Here is a 15217-nt window from a genome sequence, read left to right as displayed (position 1 = left end):
CCCCGGAGCGCAATACGAGTAGGGTGAGGCGCCTAAGTAACGGAGAGGGTAGGCGTCAAGTAATCACATGGCGTACTTGATGCGGGGGAACTTAATTTAATCGTCAAAGATTAAAAACGGTGAAGAGCAACAGAAGTTTGAGAAAGAGAGAGAAGTGTAATGTACAACATCATATATACACTGCAGCTTGGACTGCATCTAGAGTTGAGGACCAGTCCTAAAGAGGTGACTTTTTAATATAAGGGTCAAGTCATACAATCAAGGGACAAAGAGAAGAGGTCGGGGTGTTGTAGGTTCACCATACTTTGGGGGGAAAGCCGTTTTCTCTCTCGACATTAACTAAAACTGTTTTTAAAAACTACAGTTTGCTGCCAAGCCAGCGTATCTCAGTGTGAAACAGTATTATTACAGTATGTTTACAGTTTTTAAGGTGTACAGTACAGAAAAAAGTCCTACAATCTACTGCACAGGCCTCCCATGACAGATGTCTGTTCACAGCCAATAATGTGGTTCCTGTGGGGAGTATATAGCATCCAAAGTTACAGCAATTATACCACACCACAGTCCGTGAGTCTATGTAGCCTTCAAACATGAACCATAATATTGTTTAGTCCGTGCCCTCTTCCCCCTGCTGACCCCCCAGAGGAGAAAGCGAGCACATGTATCCCCCAAACTCACTGTAAACGAGACAGCAACTTTGGTTACAGTTTCTTTTTTTTTTCTTGAGATTTTTCTTTTCATTAAAAAACAAGTCCTTTCGCAGGGCAGCGCACTCTGTCCTATGCCTGGGTCCCGATCTGCTCTTGTTCGTCAGTATCTTTCCAATTCAGACGTTTTAAAATCCACAGCTACTTCATGATATTCCTTCCTTTAGTGAGAAGCAGGGGTAGAAAGACAGTGGAATCCGAGGTGATTTTGCATAAATAAAAAAAAAAAAAAAAAAAAAAAAAAAAAAAAAAAATGGACAAGTCAGTTTTGCTCTTTTCACACGCACGCAACAGACACACGCACACACACAAAAGGAGAGGGGGAGGGGGAACGTAAAGAGGCAGAGCTGAAACCTCCCCACGGCTGTCATGACTGGCCAATCAGAAACAGTACGTCACAGATCACCTGGGACACCAGAGAGTTCATAAGTGGGGACACTGAGATGTCCAGTAGCCGCGACTCGTACAAAGTGAACTCAGAGTGGTTTTCCTCCACCTTAGCAAGGGCGTGCAGGGCCCGGGCGGCCCGCCGCATCATGTCCACGCTGGTGGGCTCAAACTGAGGTCCTCCCTGCATCTGGAGCAGAGAGCTCTGGCTCTGCTGGTACTGTGTGGCAGCTAGACTGTCCTCCAGGAAGCCCAGCAGGTTACCCACGCTGGCTTTCTGCACAGCAATGGCCCGCGCCGCTAGGCTGTCGCCCTGTGCCAAGTTGGCCAACAGGACGACCGCCATTTCTCGGCAAACGGCCACCTTGCGTTCACCGACCAAGCGCACCAGCGTGCCGTACAGCTTCTCCAAGCGGCTGAACGGTGGCGTTGCCAGAATGAGGTCGACGTTGTTGTCCTGGATGCTGAGCTTGCTGAGGGTCTCGAGGACCAGTCTCTGGGGGGAAAGTGAACTGTGGTGCCCCAGCGTAGGGAAGGGGTCCAGGGCCTCTGCTGAGGGGCAGACAGCCCAGTGGAGCAGGCCATCCAGCAGTGGCAGACATATGCTCTCTGGATAGATAGAAAGGTCCAGCTGGCCCGAGATGTTCGCCAGGGTGACTAGGCAGTTCTCTCGCAACACCTCAAGGCAGTCCCACCACCACTCGTCCCTCTCGCAGCTCACGCCTTCGTCTTCCTCCTCCTCCTTCTCGTAGGTGACCGGGGCCTGTTTGCGTTCGGGGTGCCTGTGTTGGAGCAGCACCAGGCGGCCCAACAGCAGTAGCAGGCCTGGGTGTTTTGACAACTCCAGGTCGTTCCCAGGAACGAAGGAGAGGCTGCGCACGATGTTGGAAACGCAGATGCAGCGGCGAGCTAGCGAGTCCTGCCAGTCCGACAGAGTGCTGAGCGGCGTCTCGTCCTTGCTGTGTGGCTCGTCCTCCAGGATCTTGATGTTGCGTCGGCTCTGGAGGTCAGGGTTGATGCTGAACAGGTACTTTCCGTTCTCTTTCTGTTCTTCTGCACCGCCGCGCACCACTTCCTCTGTGACCGACCCTGGGCGGGCAGATAGCACATCGTCAATGGTGGCGGTGACGGGCGCACCGATGGGAAGAGGAGGTGGCGGCGTCGTCTTCCCTGCTGGAGACTTCCGAGGTTCAGAGGACTGGGGCTGCTGTTGCTGCTGCCGAGGCTTGTCCTCCCCGTTGGACTTGGATTTGTCGGGGGTTTCTGTCACGATCTCGGTCGCCTGGACCTTTTTGCGGCTCTCAGTGGTTGATGGCTTGCGTTTCCGCTGCTTGAGCAGGTCCATCCGGCTCTCAAAGTGGGTCTGGATGTGTTCCGTAGTGTCTCCGCCACCAATGCTCCAGTGCGTCAAGCCGCTATCGAAGCTCTGCCGCTGCCCAAGCGTGGACGAGTGGTTCACCAGAAAGGGATTCTTCTTCCGCACCACCTTGATGGGGAGTTTATCAAACTTGCTGGCCTGCTTGGGCTTTTCCGAGTGGAGGGTGAGGTCTTGGGAGGATGCTGAGGGAGATGTATTACTGGGTTCTTTGACAGAAGACTCCCGTTCCTTCTCCTCTTCCTCGTCCTGTAAAGACGTGCGTTTGTGCGAGCTCTCCTCCTCCTGTTTCACCTGGACCAGTGAGAGAGTGTCGGGATTGGCCTTCGTTTCCTCTACCTCCTCGTCCTCTTCGTCTTCTTCGTCCACGTCCATGTCCTCGCCCTCAGGCATGGGGATTTCATCCACGGGATCCTCGGCAGCGTTGGGGTCTATGAGGGTGCGCTGGCCAGGGTCTCCTACTTCGTACTCCTTTAAGATGCCGAAGATCTCGATGAGGCAGCGTCTGAAGTACTCCACCACCAGCTCCAGGAATCCAGGCAGCTGAGAAACCAAAGAGGAAAGTCACCAAAACCACCCTGTAAACCCCTGGTCACGCTTTGCTGTTAATGCAAATTTAACAGTGGGTGTGTGAAACTTACCTGGCATAAGTTAAAAGTAGAAATGCTATTGTCATCATACAGTAAAATGTTAATGGTGTCTAAGGCCCAGGTGCTTTCAGCTAGTAAGCCTGACTTTAGTGACATCATCACTCTCCAAGCTTCAGGGGTGCCTGTAAAAAGACAAACACGGAATAAACATAAGCCACCGTGATCATTACCAGTGTGAACTAGAGGAAGTGGTTCACGGATCTGAACCATCAGGAATGGCATTACTTACTTATATCACCTATTCCAAATAAGCAGGCTTTATCTGTTCAATGATTTAAAATAAACTTTCCCACAACACAGCCACGAGTATCACATGGCAAATCAGGTGAGGCAGCCAGGTGGTCATTCATCAGATATTTGGTGGTGATTAAGGCTGGGGCCATTTATTTAAGGCAACGGTCAAACACACTCTGATTTATTCCTCACACTGTTCTCAATAAGCTGTCTTTGATTCTGTAACATTTTATGACTTCTGTAAAACTATTAGCGCGCTCCATGGGAAAGACGTCACACCCGAGTTGAATGCGTTCCATTTATAAGTTGGATTGTCATTGTTTTTGTTAGCTCTAGCCATGTTAGGTTGGATTTTTAGCTCGGGGTATGCGGTGGTTGCCCAATTTCCCAGCTCAGAAATCCGAGGATAGGGGGCTGGTTTCTGACTTTGACCTCAGAAAGTCCGAATACAAACGGAACACACTAGTTTTCTAGTCCATGTTATATTGCTAACATAACATTAAACTGCATCCACTAATTTTACTCTGTCCAGTACATATGCATGTCTATTGAAAATGTGTGTGTGTGAGGCATGAAATAAAAGGTTCTGTACCAATGTCTTTCATGGTGAGCCGTCTGCGGGGCTTAAGGTGGGGTTGGGAAGCCTCCACAGAGCCAGGAGGGAAGGCTACATCTCGCCTGATCATGGGTTGCTGCACAGGGGCCTGGCCGATATGGGAGGCGGGCACTGGGGGTCCAGCTTTCTGCACCTTGATGCCCGGATGCATGTAGGGGGACTTGCTGGGCGACGTCCTGCTTTCCATGGGCCGGGGCATTGGCGTCGGGCTCGACACCTGAGGAATGTGGTTCTGGGAAGTTTGGTAGGTGGATGGCAGGGGTCTGGTCATGGGAGGCCCAGAACCACCAGGGCCAAACGGTGGCTGCCGCTGGTTGACGTGGCCGGGCCACTGACCTTCATGGTTCATGCGTTGGTCTGCTGGCATCATCTCCTCGGAGCGGTTCATGCTATGGTAGCCGGGGCCCTGGCCTGGGACAGGAGGTCCCTGTCGGTTGGGATAGTTTGGGTAGCCCATCTCATTGCGGCCCTGCCACATTGGGCCCTGGGGGCCATCAGGACCCGAAGGCATCGCGCTTGCCATCATCTGGGGAGGCATTGGAGACTGGGAGTTGGGGCCTGCAGATGACGGCCCTCGGTCCCGGCCAAAGGGGAAGGGGAACTGGTTCTGTGGGCCTGGTGGTCTGCGGTCCCCTCCAGGGTATGCATTATACTGGTTATACATGTCCTGTTGGCCTTGGGGCCCTGAGGGCTGGGGTCCTGGCTGCTGCTGACCACTGTAGGGGACGTTGTACATTTCTCCTTCATGGCGCTTGGCCGGGGGGCCATACCCTCCATCTACAGGACGCTTGTAGTTCTGTCAGAAGACAACATTCAGCATTATACTTAACAATTGAGTATCCTTAGACAATAATAGTAGAATCCTGGCTTGCATCTGTCCAATTGGGATGCCAATTGAAGACAGGTACACATATAGTAAAAAAAAAGAAAGCAAATAAAAGGAGGAAGGAAGTTGTGATAAGTGCACTGTAAATACCAAACAAAATGTTCTCACCGGTTGCTGCTGTGGATACATTCCTGGCTGTTGATTTGGGTACGGGCCACCAGGGGGAGCTCCTTGGCCAGGGTACTGATTGGTGTAGGATTCATGCCTGAAAACCATAACAAAAGTTCCCACCATTACATTTTATGTTTTTTTCTTTTTAATAGTAAATGCACACAGTTTCAGTATGAAACTAACACTAATAATCCTCCCAGTCTTTTAAAATAATCTCACTGGCAAAACAGTTAAATACAGACCAATCTTAGCACTGAATCGTACTGACCGTTGCTGTGGTGGAGGGCGGCTGGGCGAGTACATCCCTGTGTCGGCTCCAGAAGGCATCATATTGGGCTGAGGCGCTCCAGGTCCCATGCTGCCGTCGGGGCCCATGCCTGGCTCCTGTCTGTAAACCCAAAAAACAATATCTGTTGATTTGACGTTGGACATTGGATAAGCACAGGCCTGATCCCAATCTTGTCAAGCTCTTTGCAACCCTTGTACGTTTAACAGATGTATATCAAGAATAAATTAATGCCGACCACAAGGAGAATAATTCAGTATGTTTACCTTCTGTCGTATCCATAAGGGTACTGTTGCCTCTGGCCCATCTGCATGTTGCCCATAGGGCCTGGTGGGCCTCTGTTATACTGTTCTCCCATCCCACTGTTGGGGCCTGGCTGCATAAACTGCTCTCCAGCTTCAAAAAGAAAAACACAGATTAGTGTTAGGTTTAGGTCAAACAGAACTTCTGCAGCATCTGATTTGCTGGTTTGGCTGTCGCTCACCTTTCCTCATGCCACCGAAGGGATCCTTGTTGGACTCGTAGGGACCCATTCGAGCGATCATCTCGGGGCCACCCATTCCAGGCTGGTAGCCCTGTGAGTTGGGAGTCATGGCATTCCTTCTGGAAAACGCTGGGTCTCCGCCATCAGCAAAAGGGTCCTGCACATTAACGTTACTCCTATAGGAGGGCAAGAGGCTTGTTAGTGAAATAAAGAATGTTTTACTTCATATACATATATTATTCAAAATTCTTGTTAATTTCTTGGTTTTAAGTATTACAAGTTTACGAAATGAGAAATAACAAGAGTCTAAACCCATAGAAACTGTGTTGCAGTATTTATATCAGACATTGAAGTATTTACATGTATTGACAAATTCCCTCTATAGATATACTGCAGTCATTTTTAAACCCCAAATAGATAAATTTAGACACAAAGATAATATACTTTCCTTATTATTACACTCCTCCTTAACACTTTAAAAACAAGCTGGTTGGTTGTGTGTGTATCTTAACATGACCTACCATTACATAACTTTTTTTTTCCTGTTTGTAGTATTCTATTTCCTGCTGCAATGATCCAATTCCGCCACAGGGATCACTTTCATTTTATTGTGATGCCTCCTGATATTGCTAACATCATAGAAACATGATATTGTCGCTTCTAACTCGTACCTGACGCCAGGCATTGGAGGCATTTGCGTGTGCGGGGTGGAGGCTGGGGTGGGGGGCTTCAGGTCTCCCCCCTCTGCCATTGAACTACTGGTGGATTGAGGAGTCTGGGGTCCTTGCAGGGATCCAGAACCAGCTGCAAAACAAGGATACACAAACTGTAAATGACAAAAAGATCAAAGATTCCAGTGAAGTCAAGGAACAATCCCTCCTCCTTCCTTCACTCCAGGAATAAATGCAAGAGCTGATGGTTGATAGTGAGAAGGGATAGTCGTGTGGATATGCTGAGCACTGCTGGGGGCTTTCAGGAACACATGCCGCTTTTGGCAATCCTAAATCCCATTAAGAAATTCCCGAGCCCTGCACAGAGGAACACAGTTTGTGTCAAGCTGACTGGCTTTTGACAGCCAGCAAAAATGTTCTTCTAGTTTATCACAGCATGCCAACTCTCTCCAGTTCTCTCCCTTACACCCCCCACCTCAACCACTGGCAGGCTCTTGGAGTTACCAGTAAACAATGATCTAAACTCTGACAATTATACCCTGACCTGTAGAGACAGGAAACAGCAAGTTGTGTATGTGTGCATGATAGTGAGTGATTGTATGTGTAAAACATAGTAGCGTGCATCCTTAACTTCAGCTCAGAACTTCTAACTATTAGCACACCAGTCTGATGACTCACAGGTTCCCATTCATTAAAACGGACATGGACACGCGCGCACGCGCACACACACACGTCACTGGCAGGTCACATTTATTCACATTTTCTCACATCACCCTCACGCCTCTCTAGCTCTCACACATACACACACATTGAACTGGCTCCCCCTCCTCCCTCTGGGCAGGGATTTCCCTCTGCTAAAGATGAAGGAGGAAAGGGGAGGGGGAGGATCTCCTCAGGATGGAAAAAAAAGGCATGGTAGAAACAGAGTCAGAGAGAGAGAGAGAGAGAGAGAGAGAATATGACTTTTCACGCACACCCATTCAACCCTCTTCCCCCTATTCATCATTTCTGGCTCAGTACTAATCTCCAGGGAGTGTTGCCTTGCCTCAGTAGCCCCGGGCCCAGGCACCAGGCAGCGAGGACACGCCACTGACGGGGCATTGCTATCACCAATTCACCTCCTGCCCCATGCTGCCGCTGCCCCCTTGCTACCCCCCACCCCCTTCCCAGCTCTTCATTGGTACTAACTAGAGGATTGATGCCAGCTGACAAACATCCTGATGTCTCCTGTAACACCCCCCCGGCACTCAGTGCCCCGTGTCTGACAGCGTGGGTCTCGGCCAGACTGAAGCAGCACGTGGTCGCTTCCTGGTGTGGTTGCTCCTGGCAGCTAAAAGTGGTGTCTCTCCAAAGCAAACAGCTTCCAGGCGACACATGGCCCCGTGACCTCCACCTCTGACTGACTGCCAGTTTACACAATGACTTTTACCCAAAATTTGGAGTTCATAGAAAGATTTGGCATGCTGGTGGAATCACTGTTCACACAAAAAACAAGCGGGGTCTGAAAGGCCAAGGCTTTCGTCATGTCCTGTGCAAATGCCAAGGAGTATTCCCCCAAGAGATGCGTTTGTGGAACTGTCCAGCGGATGCGAGGCGCTTCTGTGACTTACAGCTACACCGCCATCATTTACAACTCCTCCAATAAAGGCCAAAATAGTGATTTATGGAGGATGGCAGCCCAGTACAGAAGATGACAAACGACGGTCTGAGATTGGCTTTTAACACCGCAATTAATAGGATACAATAAAATACACTAGTTTATAGGGCAGACAATGTGAGGTAAATAGAGCAAGGAGGATGTGATGAATTGCATTGACTCACAACTGGCCTAAAAACTAATTTTGATGGTGTTGGAGGAGGCCAGTGCTCACCTGGGCTGGGAGGCTGGATCTTCGGCTGGTTCTTTTTGGTGTCCACGTTGAAGAAGTCCGGGGGCGGGTCCTCGCCGCGCTCGATCTTGCACTCGAAGGCGTACAAACACTGGATGTACTGTTTCTTAAGTGAACTGGCGGCGCTGCTCGACGTGCCCACGTTTAGGTTGGTGGCCAGCTCCCTCCACTTCTTGTTCTTGTTCACCTGGTGGGCGACAGAGGAACGAGTAGGCTCAGAAAGCTGCACACTACAGCCTAATAGGAATCACAATGCTGTCTGTTTTAATCTGTAATAAAAATAAAAATTACATATATATATTATCACATCCATTTCAGATGGAATCCAGGCATACCTGGGTGAGGCCGCCGATCTCTTTGACGGACACGTAGAGTCTGAAGAGATCAAGAGGCTTGCGTCCCACAGCAGGAAGGTTGTTCATGCCCATGGCCTTCTCCTCAGCGAAGGCCAGGAATCGATCCACCCACATCTTCCGCTCTGGCTCTGGGCCAAGCTCGTACAGACGAGTGATCTTCTCGTTAGTGATGGTGGATGAGCTTGACTTCTACATTACAGATGATGGGAGGAAATTGTGAGATTGAAAGAAAAAAAAAAAAAAGATTTTTGATGAAAGGAGAATGTCATCGTGTGGAATTCGAACTTCTACCTTTTTGGATTCAGGCTTGGGCGTCCCCTCCACTTTGTTGTTTATCTTCTGGGTAGGGTTTATTTTTTCCATGCCAAACTCCGAATTGGGCGCCATTCCTGGATGTTTCGGGGGAACACGAAGACGGTGAAAAACGCAAAAGATTAGCAGTCTATACCAGTCTTTCATGGACACAGCAGTACTACCACTTGATTAGGGCTTCAGTGTAGCTTTTACTCACCAGGAGTGTTGTTGGCTATATTTGCTCCCATTGGGTAAGGCCCTGGCCCTCCCTGGTTCATCATACCGTGCATGCTGTTGATGCCAGGGCCGTATGGAGAGCCTGTTCCCATCATGCCCTGGGACATGTTAGGGTAACCAGGTGGCCTAGAGAAGAGAATACTTGTTTAGAAGGAGCACTAGCTGACCCAAAGAAACTCATGATTTCCTTATTCTTATCCTCCATCCTATTTTCGGTATCTAATTTAGCTTATTCTGTAGGAAACGTCAATTTACGTCATATGACTCCAGCAATTGCCAAGAACCGCAAGTGTCTCTGTAGGCTGAGCTGGCACCCTCGCTGGGGAAAGAAGTGATTCACTGATCTCAGAGACCATCTCCTGCCTTCTCACTCCCTCCACTTTTTCCTTTTCTCTCACAGATAAGCGTTTGGTTCTCTGCCATCTACTCTGCGGCACACTCGGGCACCAAAACACACAACAGACCGGCTTGCACGTGGGAAGAACCAATCATCGTTCATGGTCACACAACCAGCAGAGATACACAAGCGAGGACAAACCTAATAGTCTTAATACAGTGTGTTGTGCTGACCCTTGATAGTTAAAGGGGAATTTCCCTATTTTTTAACCTTACCCCATTTTCCCATGCATTGGTGTGTCAAAAATCATTGATATTGTTCCAGTATTGAGAGAGCAACTAAAACTCCTACATGGCAAATAAGAACCGTCACTTTCACTAAAGTCAGAGTGCTGTTATTGCCACTGACCGGCTCAGATAGTTATTTGTGTGTGTCATTATGGAAAGGATCCTTACAGAGGTCAACATTTTTGTTAAAGAGTAAGATCCTTTTTCTTTAACCAGAAATAATCCCAAAATTACTCTAAAATAAAATAAATAAATAAAAATAAACGATTGTTTTCAGCGTGTATAGAGCCAGCATATTTTCACATTTAAACAGGTGACTTAAGGGTTTATTTACACCAAACCACAATGGTGGTTGTTGAAACAGTGGACAGACAACCAAGACGGCTTGTCATAGTTTTATTTAGTTTCTGTTGACTTAAATAAAGGGTGTTTTACTATGATAAAATTACTGTTTATTTACATTGAGTCTGGTGGGTTTGGACATGGCGTTTTCGGGACTGTGTCATATTTAACAAAAGGTTGACCTCTGTTAGGATCGTTTTCATAATGTTGTTAGAATATTAACCTGAGCCTGTCAGTGGCAAAACGAGCCGTTTTAGGGGACGTAAACTGAAGGTGCGGAGTTGCCCATTAATAGGGCTGAAACAATTCCTAAATCTTCTTACTAAAAATCATCGATGCAAAATGATTTGCCTCGAAGCATCGTTTAATCTGTGTTACTAACGTATCGCTCACGGTGTTTTCGCACTGATGATTATTACTGTTGCACACTGGGCTGACGTCGCTTTTTCCGAAAATTAAATAATTTTAAATTAATCAATGTTACCATCAGTCACCTAGATACAAAAACATAGGAAAATAATGTCCGGGTTGAAAAATACCAACATTCTTCTTTAATTGTCTCCTTAAGTCTCACTGAGACAGAGCACCCACCTGTTGAGTACGGAGTTGGTGGGTCCATGGTGCATGGAGGGCCCGCCATCCTTCCTGTTCATGCCTGGAGGGGGGCACATGCCGGAAGCCACCTGAGGAGGCATGCCAGCCATGTTTGCGGCCATCCCAGGGCCAAAGGGCCGAGCACCCATTTGCCCCGGGACTATTCTGCCAGGCGGGATGCTTCCATACGGAGCCCCACTAGCCTGCCCAGGCATGGGGTTCATGGAGCCGCCCATGCCAGGACCAGTGGGGTAGTTGGCATTGGGCATCCCCGTGTAGCCGGGCTGCCTAGGGTAACCTGGAAGGGTCACAGAGAGACAGGGATGCAGATTTTAGCCTTGTACTCACAATCACCCGGTAGCTTTTTTATGCTGTCCTGTGGCAGGACTTCTACCCATCTCTCCCAGTCGTGCTCTTAATGTACCTCTGTGCTGCCTGTTCTGACAAGCAGCCTGATGAAGCAGGCTTTATCTGGCCCTCGCTGTTCGCTGCTGTGACTCATAGCAGAACTTCTTCAAAGCCCACAGAAACCATCTGACACTTCAAAGTGAAGTGATATAATTTCATAAATATATGAAGTGAGAGGGAACTTCAAAGCCTTTTAATTCTATTTTTTTTCTGGGCTATCTACAAAACCTTGATGGTTGCAGGACTATACTATTAGGTCAACCAGTGAAGAGGGCTTTTTAAAGCAACACCCCCAACACTTCTGCCCTGAGGCCTCACCTTGTGGACCATACTGGGCCCCCTGAGGCCCGTAGTTTCCCATGGAGTTGTTCTGGGGATATGGTCCCATCCCAGCATGTATTTGGCCTCCTGAAGACTGGCGTGGAGATAAGGCAGAGCCAGGTTGTCCAGGGGACCCGTAAGGAGGCATCTGAGGGTTACGCATGTACACTGGAGAGGATTGAGAGAGAACATCTTTAGATACACATTTCTTCATGGGAAAATCCCCTCACTTAAATAAAAATCCCTGTATGTGCTTAAACACATGGTTCCACAACACATCATGGCCCTGTGTGAAGCACCTAGCTCTTTACTTCCTAACAAACACACAGAGGTACAGTGTGTCTATCTGCTGAACCATCATGTGACCTGGCAAGTAGACTACGAGCATATTCTTGTTTAAAGATACAGTCTGAGAGTGTTTACAGGAGGACAGAACGCAAACAATCCCACCTACAAGCTGCTGAGAACGTGGCACACACTTATTGCACTTTTGGCCACTGAGCAGGAGGGGTAAGGTACTTTCATTTTATCTTATTTTTTAAAGACATCTCATAAGCATCTTGTTAAAAATTGTTTGAACCCTGTCTCACCACTCACCCCTGTCCTGGCCCATGGCTGACTGGTTCATGGAAGAGTGCAGGATGGTATCTGACTGGACGCTGGGCGGCCGGGGAGGCATCTGATTACCTGCAGGGTAGCAACAACAAAAGGACTCAGCAACTCAAAAAATGACTTTGGAAATCTGATTGTCTTTGTTACCTTCTAGTCAGTATTTACCTGCCTTTAAACTTAAAAAAAAGAAAAGAAAAGAAAAGATAGACATATTGGCCATCAAAAAGGACCATAAACCAATCAAATAAAACTAAAAACATAGCAAGACTATGACAGTTTCCTGTTGGCTGCCTGTTAAATTGCTCTTGACAATGAGCTGCTGGTGGCATCGCAACTTCTGTTCCCCTGCCGTCTGGATGGTTTACTGGAGTCATGTTTGGAGAAACTGTTCCCATCTGGCAAGTCACTTCATGAATTACAAATGTGATCCGCTGTATTTGTGAGCGAGCAAGTGTTGAGTAAAAACTCTAAATCTGTCTGCTGTTCGTTTACCGAACGTTTCACAAAGCATCCAAATGCCATATATGAAAACGTTCCAGGTTGGGTTTATTTATTCATTTATTTATTAGCAGGTACGATTCTTACATCTAACCCCCTTCAACAGGTGAACCAATATAACTGCATTCAGTTATTTCATACTGCATGTTTCCTACTTTTGGTACATTCTTGTAAATAAATGTAAATAATCTGTGTACTTTCTTAGATCATTAAATTAAAAGTCATTTTGCAAACCCAAATAGTGCTAACTTAGGCATTCAGACCTCCTTTTCTATGTTATTGGTCATTTCTTTCTTTGTGTCGTTTAATCTCATTGCATGTAATCTTTTCAGTAAAACACATTTTTGTGTTTGTCATCTTGGTTCAGCATGGATGTGTCCTTCCTCCATATTGCATTTAGAAAGAGATTTCAAAAGACCACTTCAATGCCACTTCAAAGCATTTGCGTTTTTGTACCTGTGATACAGCACTGTAATCCTTTAAGACGTGCAACAAAGACATTTGCCAAGGACGAGCAGAAAACAACATTTAAAAATGTAGATGTTTCAAACACCAGCAAGTGTTCTTTGTGTCCTGCCTTTACCTGGCACAGCAGCAGGGGACAGAGGACCGGTGCGGGAGGGCGTGACGCTGGCAGGGGAACCCACAGGTGATGGCGAGGGTCCACGTATTCCTGGCAGGTGGGGCGAAGTGTGCGGAGAGAAGGGCGACTGGGCGGGATTGCTCTGCTCACCCTGACTGCTGGATACCCCTGAGGTGCTGACCCCCGGGCTCAGGGCCCCCTCTGTACCCGTGGGCAGGTCGTCGATGGAGCCCGACAGATCCTGGGACAGGAGGAGCAACATGGGTTAATGATGGCTTTCACGGGTCCGTCTCATCTTTTAACACAGCTCGGGGTTTCTATCAATGGACTTAAAAAGGTGCAATTATACAACTATATACATTTAATTTTGTCTGATAAAACTGCACACAAAAAAATACAGACACCGACTTGATGTCCAATCTGTTGTTCATTCAGAACAAATTCTGGATTACTATGAAGACTGAGCTGGTAGCTTTGAATATTACCAAGTACATTTCTTTTTTCTTTAGGTAAAACCATGGAATACGGTTAACAACACGAGGCCAAAGGCTTTGCATTTTTGTATCGCTTATGTGTTTCTTCCACATGAAATTTGTTCACTTCAAATCAACAGAGAGCAACTAAATCAAATGTTATTTTTTGTGCCATTTCAACAGTTTGTAATGGGATGGAATTGGTTTATAAGATAAAACATTTCTGAGACATAAACTATCAATCAAACAAAATTAGTCCTCTGCGGCTTTGAGGAAGCTTGGACCATGACGTAGTGTGAGGGAAGTAATGTGGAAAACCCGATACACGTTATCAGAGGCATGTGTGTCAGTGTGTGTAAGCTGAGATGTAAATAAAGCCCAGTCCGGCTCAGACTCTTAAAGCTGGAGAAGAACACTGCTGCATATGGGGGCATGTGAATCATATTCAGGGTTTCTTCTTTCCTGCACATACTTGAATGAGGACAGTGGGAGCATTTTATTTCAGAGCCATGTCAAAGTCAAGTGGAGTCAAATGGGAGTGAGTGGAAATCCAAATGGCCACTACAGCATTCTTTGCCTTTATCGGGGTGTGTCTGTTATTCTCTCAGACAAGACAGCCATTATTATGGTGCAAACACACATCGGGTACAAAGACTTCTTTTTCTACCGTTTAAAAAAATACTCCACATCCCTTCTATAATGCTGATAATGATCCATCCTGGCAAGGAGAACCCGGTTTGTGCCGCTTGCAAAGAAAAAGTGTTGTGTGTGTAGGAATATTTGAAGCAAGTGATCTCGGGAGGCAGTTGAAATAATTGGTGCTGGGCACAGGCTCTGGTGCCATGTGGTGTTGTTATTGAGCCTCGCTGGCTGTCACACAAAGACAGGCAGGCAGGAAAGGAGGTAGGAAGGCGGCGATGATTATGTTTGTGGGAAGGTGAATGTTTACACACTGGCCGTCACGTGGAGCCCATGTGCTTGCTCAGAAATGCACGCTCATCTGCCAGTCACATAGAAAGGAGGGAAAAAATGGGAGGAGGAGGAGGGAAAAAAAAAAGCACTCATTGGAATGTGGCCAAGTATTCCCATACAAATCTCACTCGCAGGCTGGCTGCAGCCCCGAAGCCGGCGGTTTTACACTTGAAACGGCGCCCGTTGCTATTTTTGGGACGTGACCTGATGGAGGAACCCCAGAGGGAGTGACAGGAGGAGAACGCTGATTCAGAATCCACCCCCACCCTGTTCCCTGCCCTCCCTCCATCTCTGCCTCTCTTTCCCTCTGCTTTGGTGACTGCACAAACCCAGGCCTTTCTGACCCGCACAGGATACGTGGCAGCTATGAAACCATTGCAAAACTCAGCATGAAGGCTTTATGTATGAGAATCACACGCTAAAGTGTTTCATTGGCCGATGCCCAATTAACGTTCTTGAATGAGAAAACAGGTGAGAATGAGGCAGAGCCACGCTGTGTGAGCGACACAAAGCGGCGAGAGGCAGAGATCAAACAGCATGACATTCCCAGCTTAAACAACCATGGCGGGATCTTTTCTTTCCAGCAGCCAGCATCGTCAGATGACAA

At 47.6% G+C, this 15217-nt stretch overlaps 1 protein-coding gene across 3 annotated transcripts in view; it reads right to left on the bottom strand.

Moving 5' to 3' along the window:
* Positions 1 to 422: 422 nt before the first annotated feature.
* arid1ab (AT-rich interactive domain 1Ab) overlaps positions 423 to 15217 on the bottom strand; it is a 64443-nt gene continuing 49648 nt past the window's right edge. For 2 of the 3 annotated variants that reach the window (XM_032535064.1, XM_032535065.1), the window contains exons 4-19: positions 13166 to 13406; positions 12070 to 12159; positions 11470 to 11640; positions 10741 to 11041; positions 9164 to 9309; positions 8944 to 9041; positions 8632 to 8841; positions 8279 to 8483; positions 6408 to 6540; positions 5737 to 5912; positions 5519 to 5648; positions 5235 to 5354; positions 4964 to 5060; positions 3946 to 4765; positions 3111 to 3241; positions 1075 to 3012 (exon numbers count right to left, since the gene is read on the bottom strand). In XM_032535064.1, the coding sequence (XP_032390955.1) occupies positions 1075 to 3012; positions 3111 to 3241; positions 3946 to 4765; positions 4964 to 5060; positions 5235 to 5354; positions 5519 to 5648; positions 5737 to 5912; positions 6408 to 6540; positions 8279 to 8483; positions 8632 to 8841; positions 8944 to 9041; positions 9164 to 9309; positions 10741 to 11041; positions 11470 to 11640; positions 12070 to 12159; positions 13166 to 13406 (5007 nt within the window). Of the gene's footprint in view, positions 3013 to 3110; positions 3242 to 3945; positions 4766 to 4963; positions 5061 to 5234; positions 5355 to 5518; positions 5649 to 5736; positions 5913 to 6407; positions 6541 to 8278; positions 8484 to 8631; positions 8842 to 8943; positions 9042 to 9163; positions 9310 to 10740; positions 11042 to 11469; positions 11641 to 12069; positions 12160 to 13165; positions 13407 to 15217 lie in introns of all 3 variants that reach the window. The other variant, XM_032535063.1, reaches the window with a different exon arrangement.

The sequence above is a fragment of the Etheostoma spectabile genome, chromosome 14, assembly GCF_008692095.1.
Source record: "Etheostoma spectabile isolate EspeVRDwgs_2016 chromosome 14, UIUC_Espe_1.0, whole genome shotgun sequence".
Lineage (NCBI taxonomy): Eukaryota > Metazoa > Chordata > Actinopteri > Perciformes > Percidae > Etheostoma > Etheostoma spectabile.
Note: the sequence above shows the minus strand (reverse complement) of the source record. Positions and strands in the feature narration are given on the sequence as shown.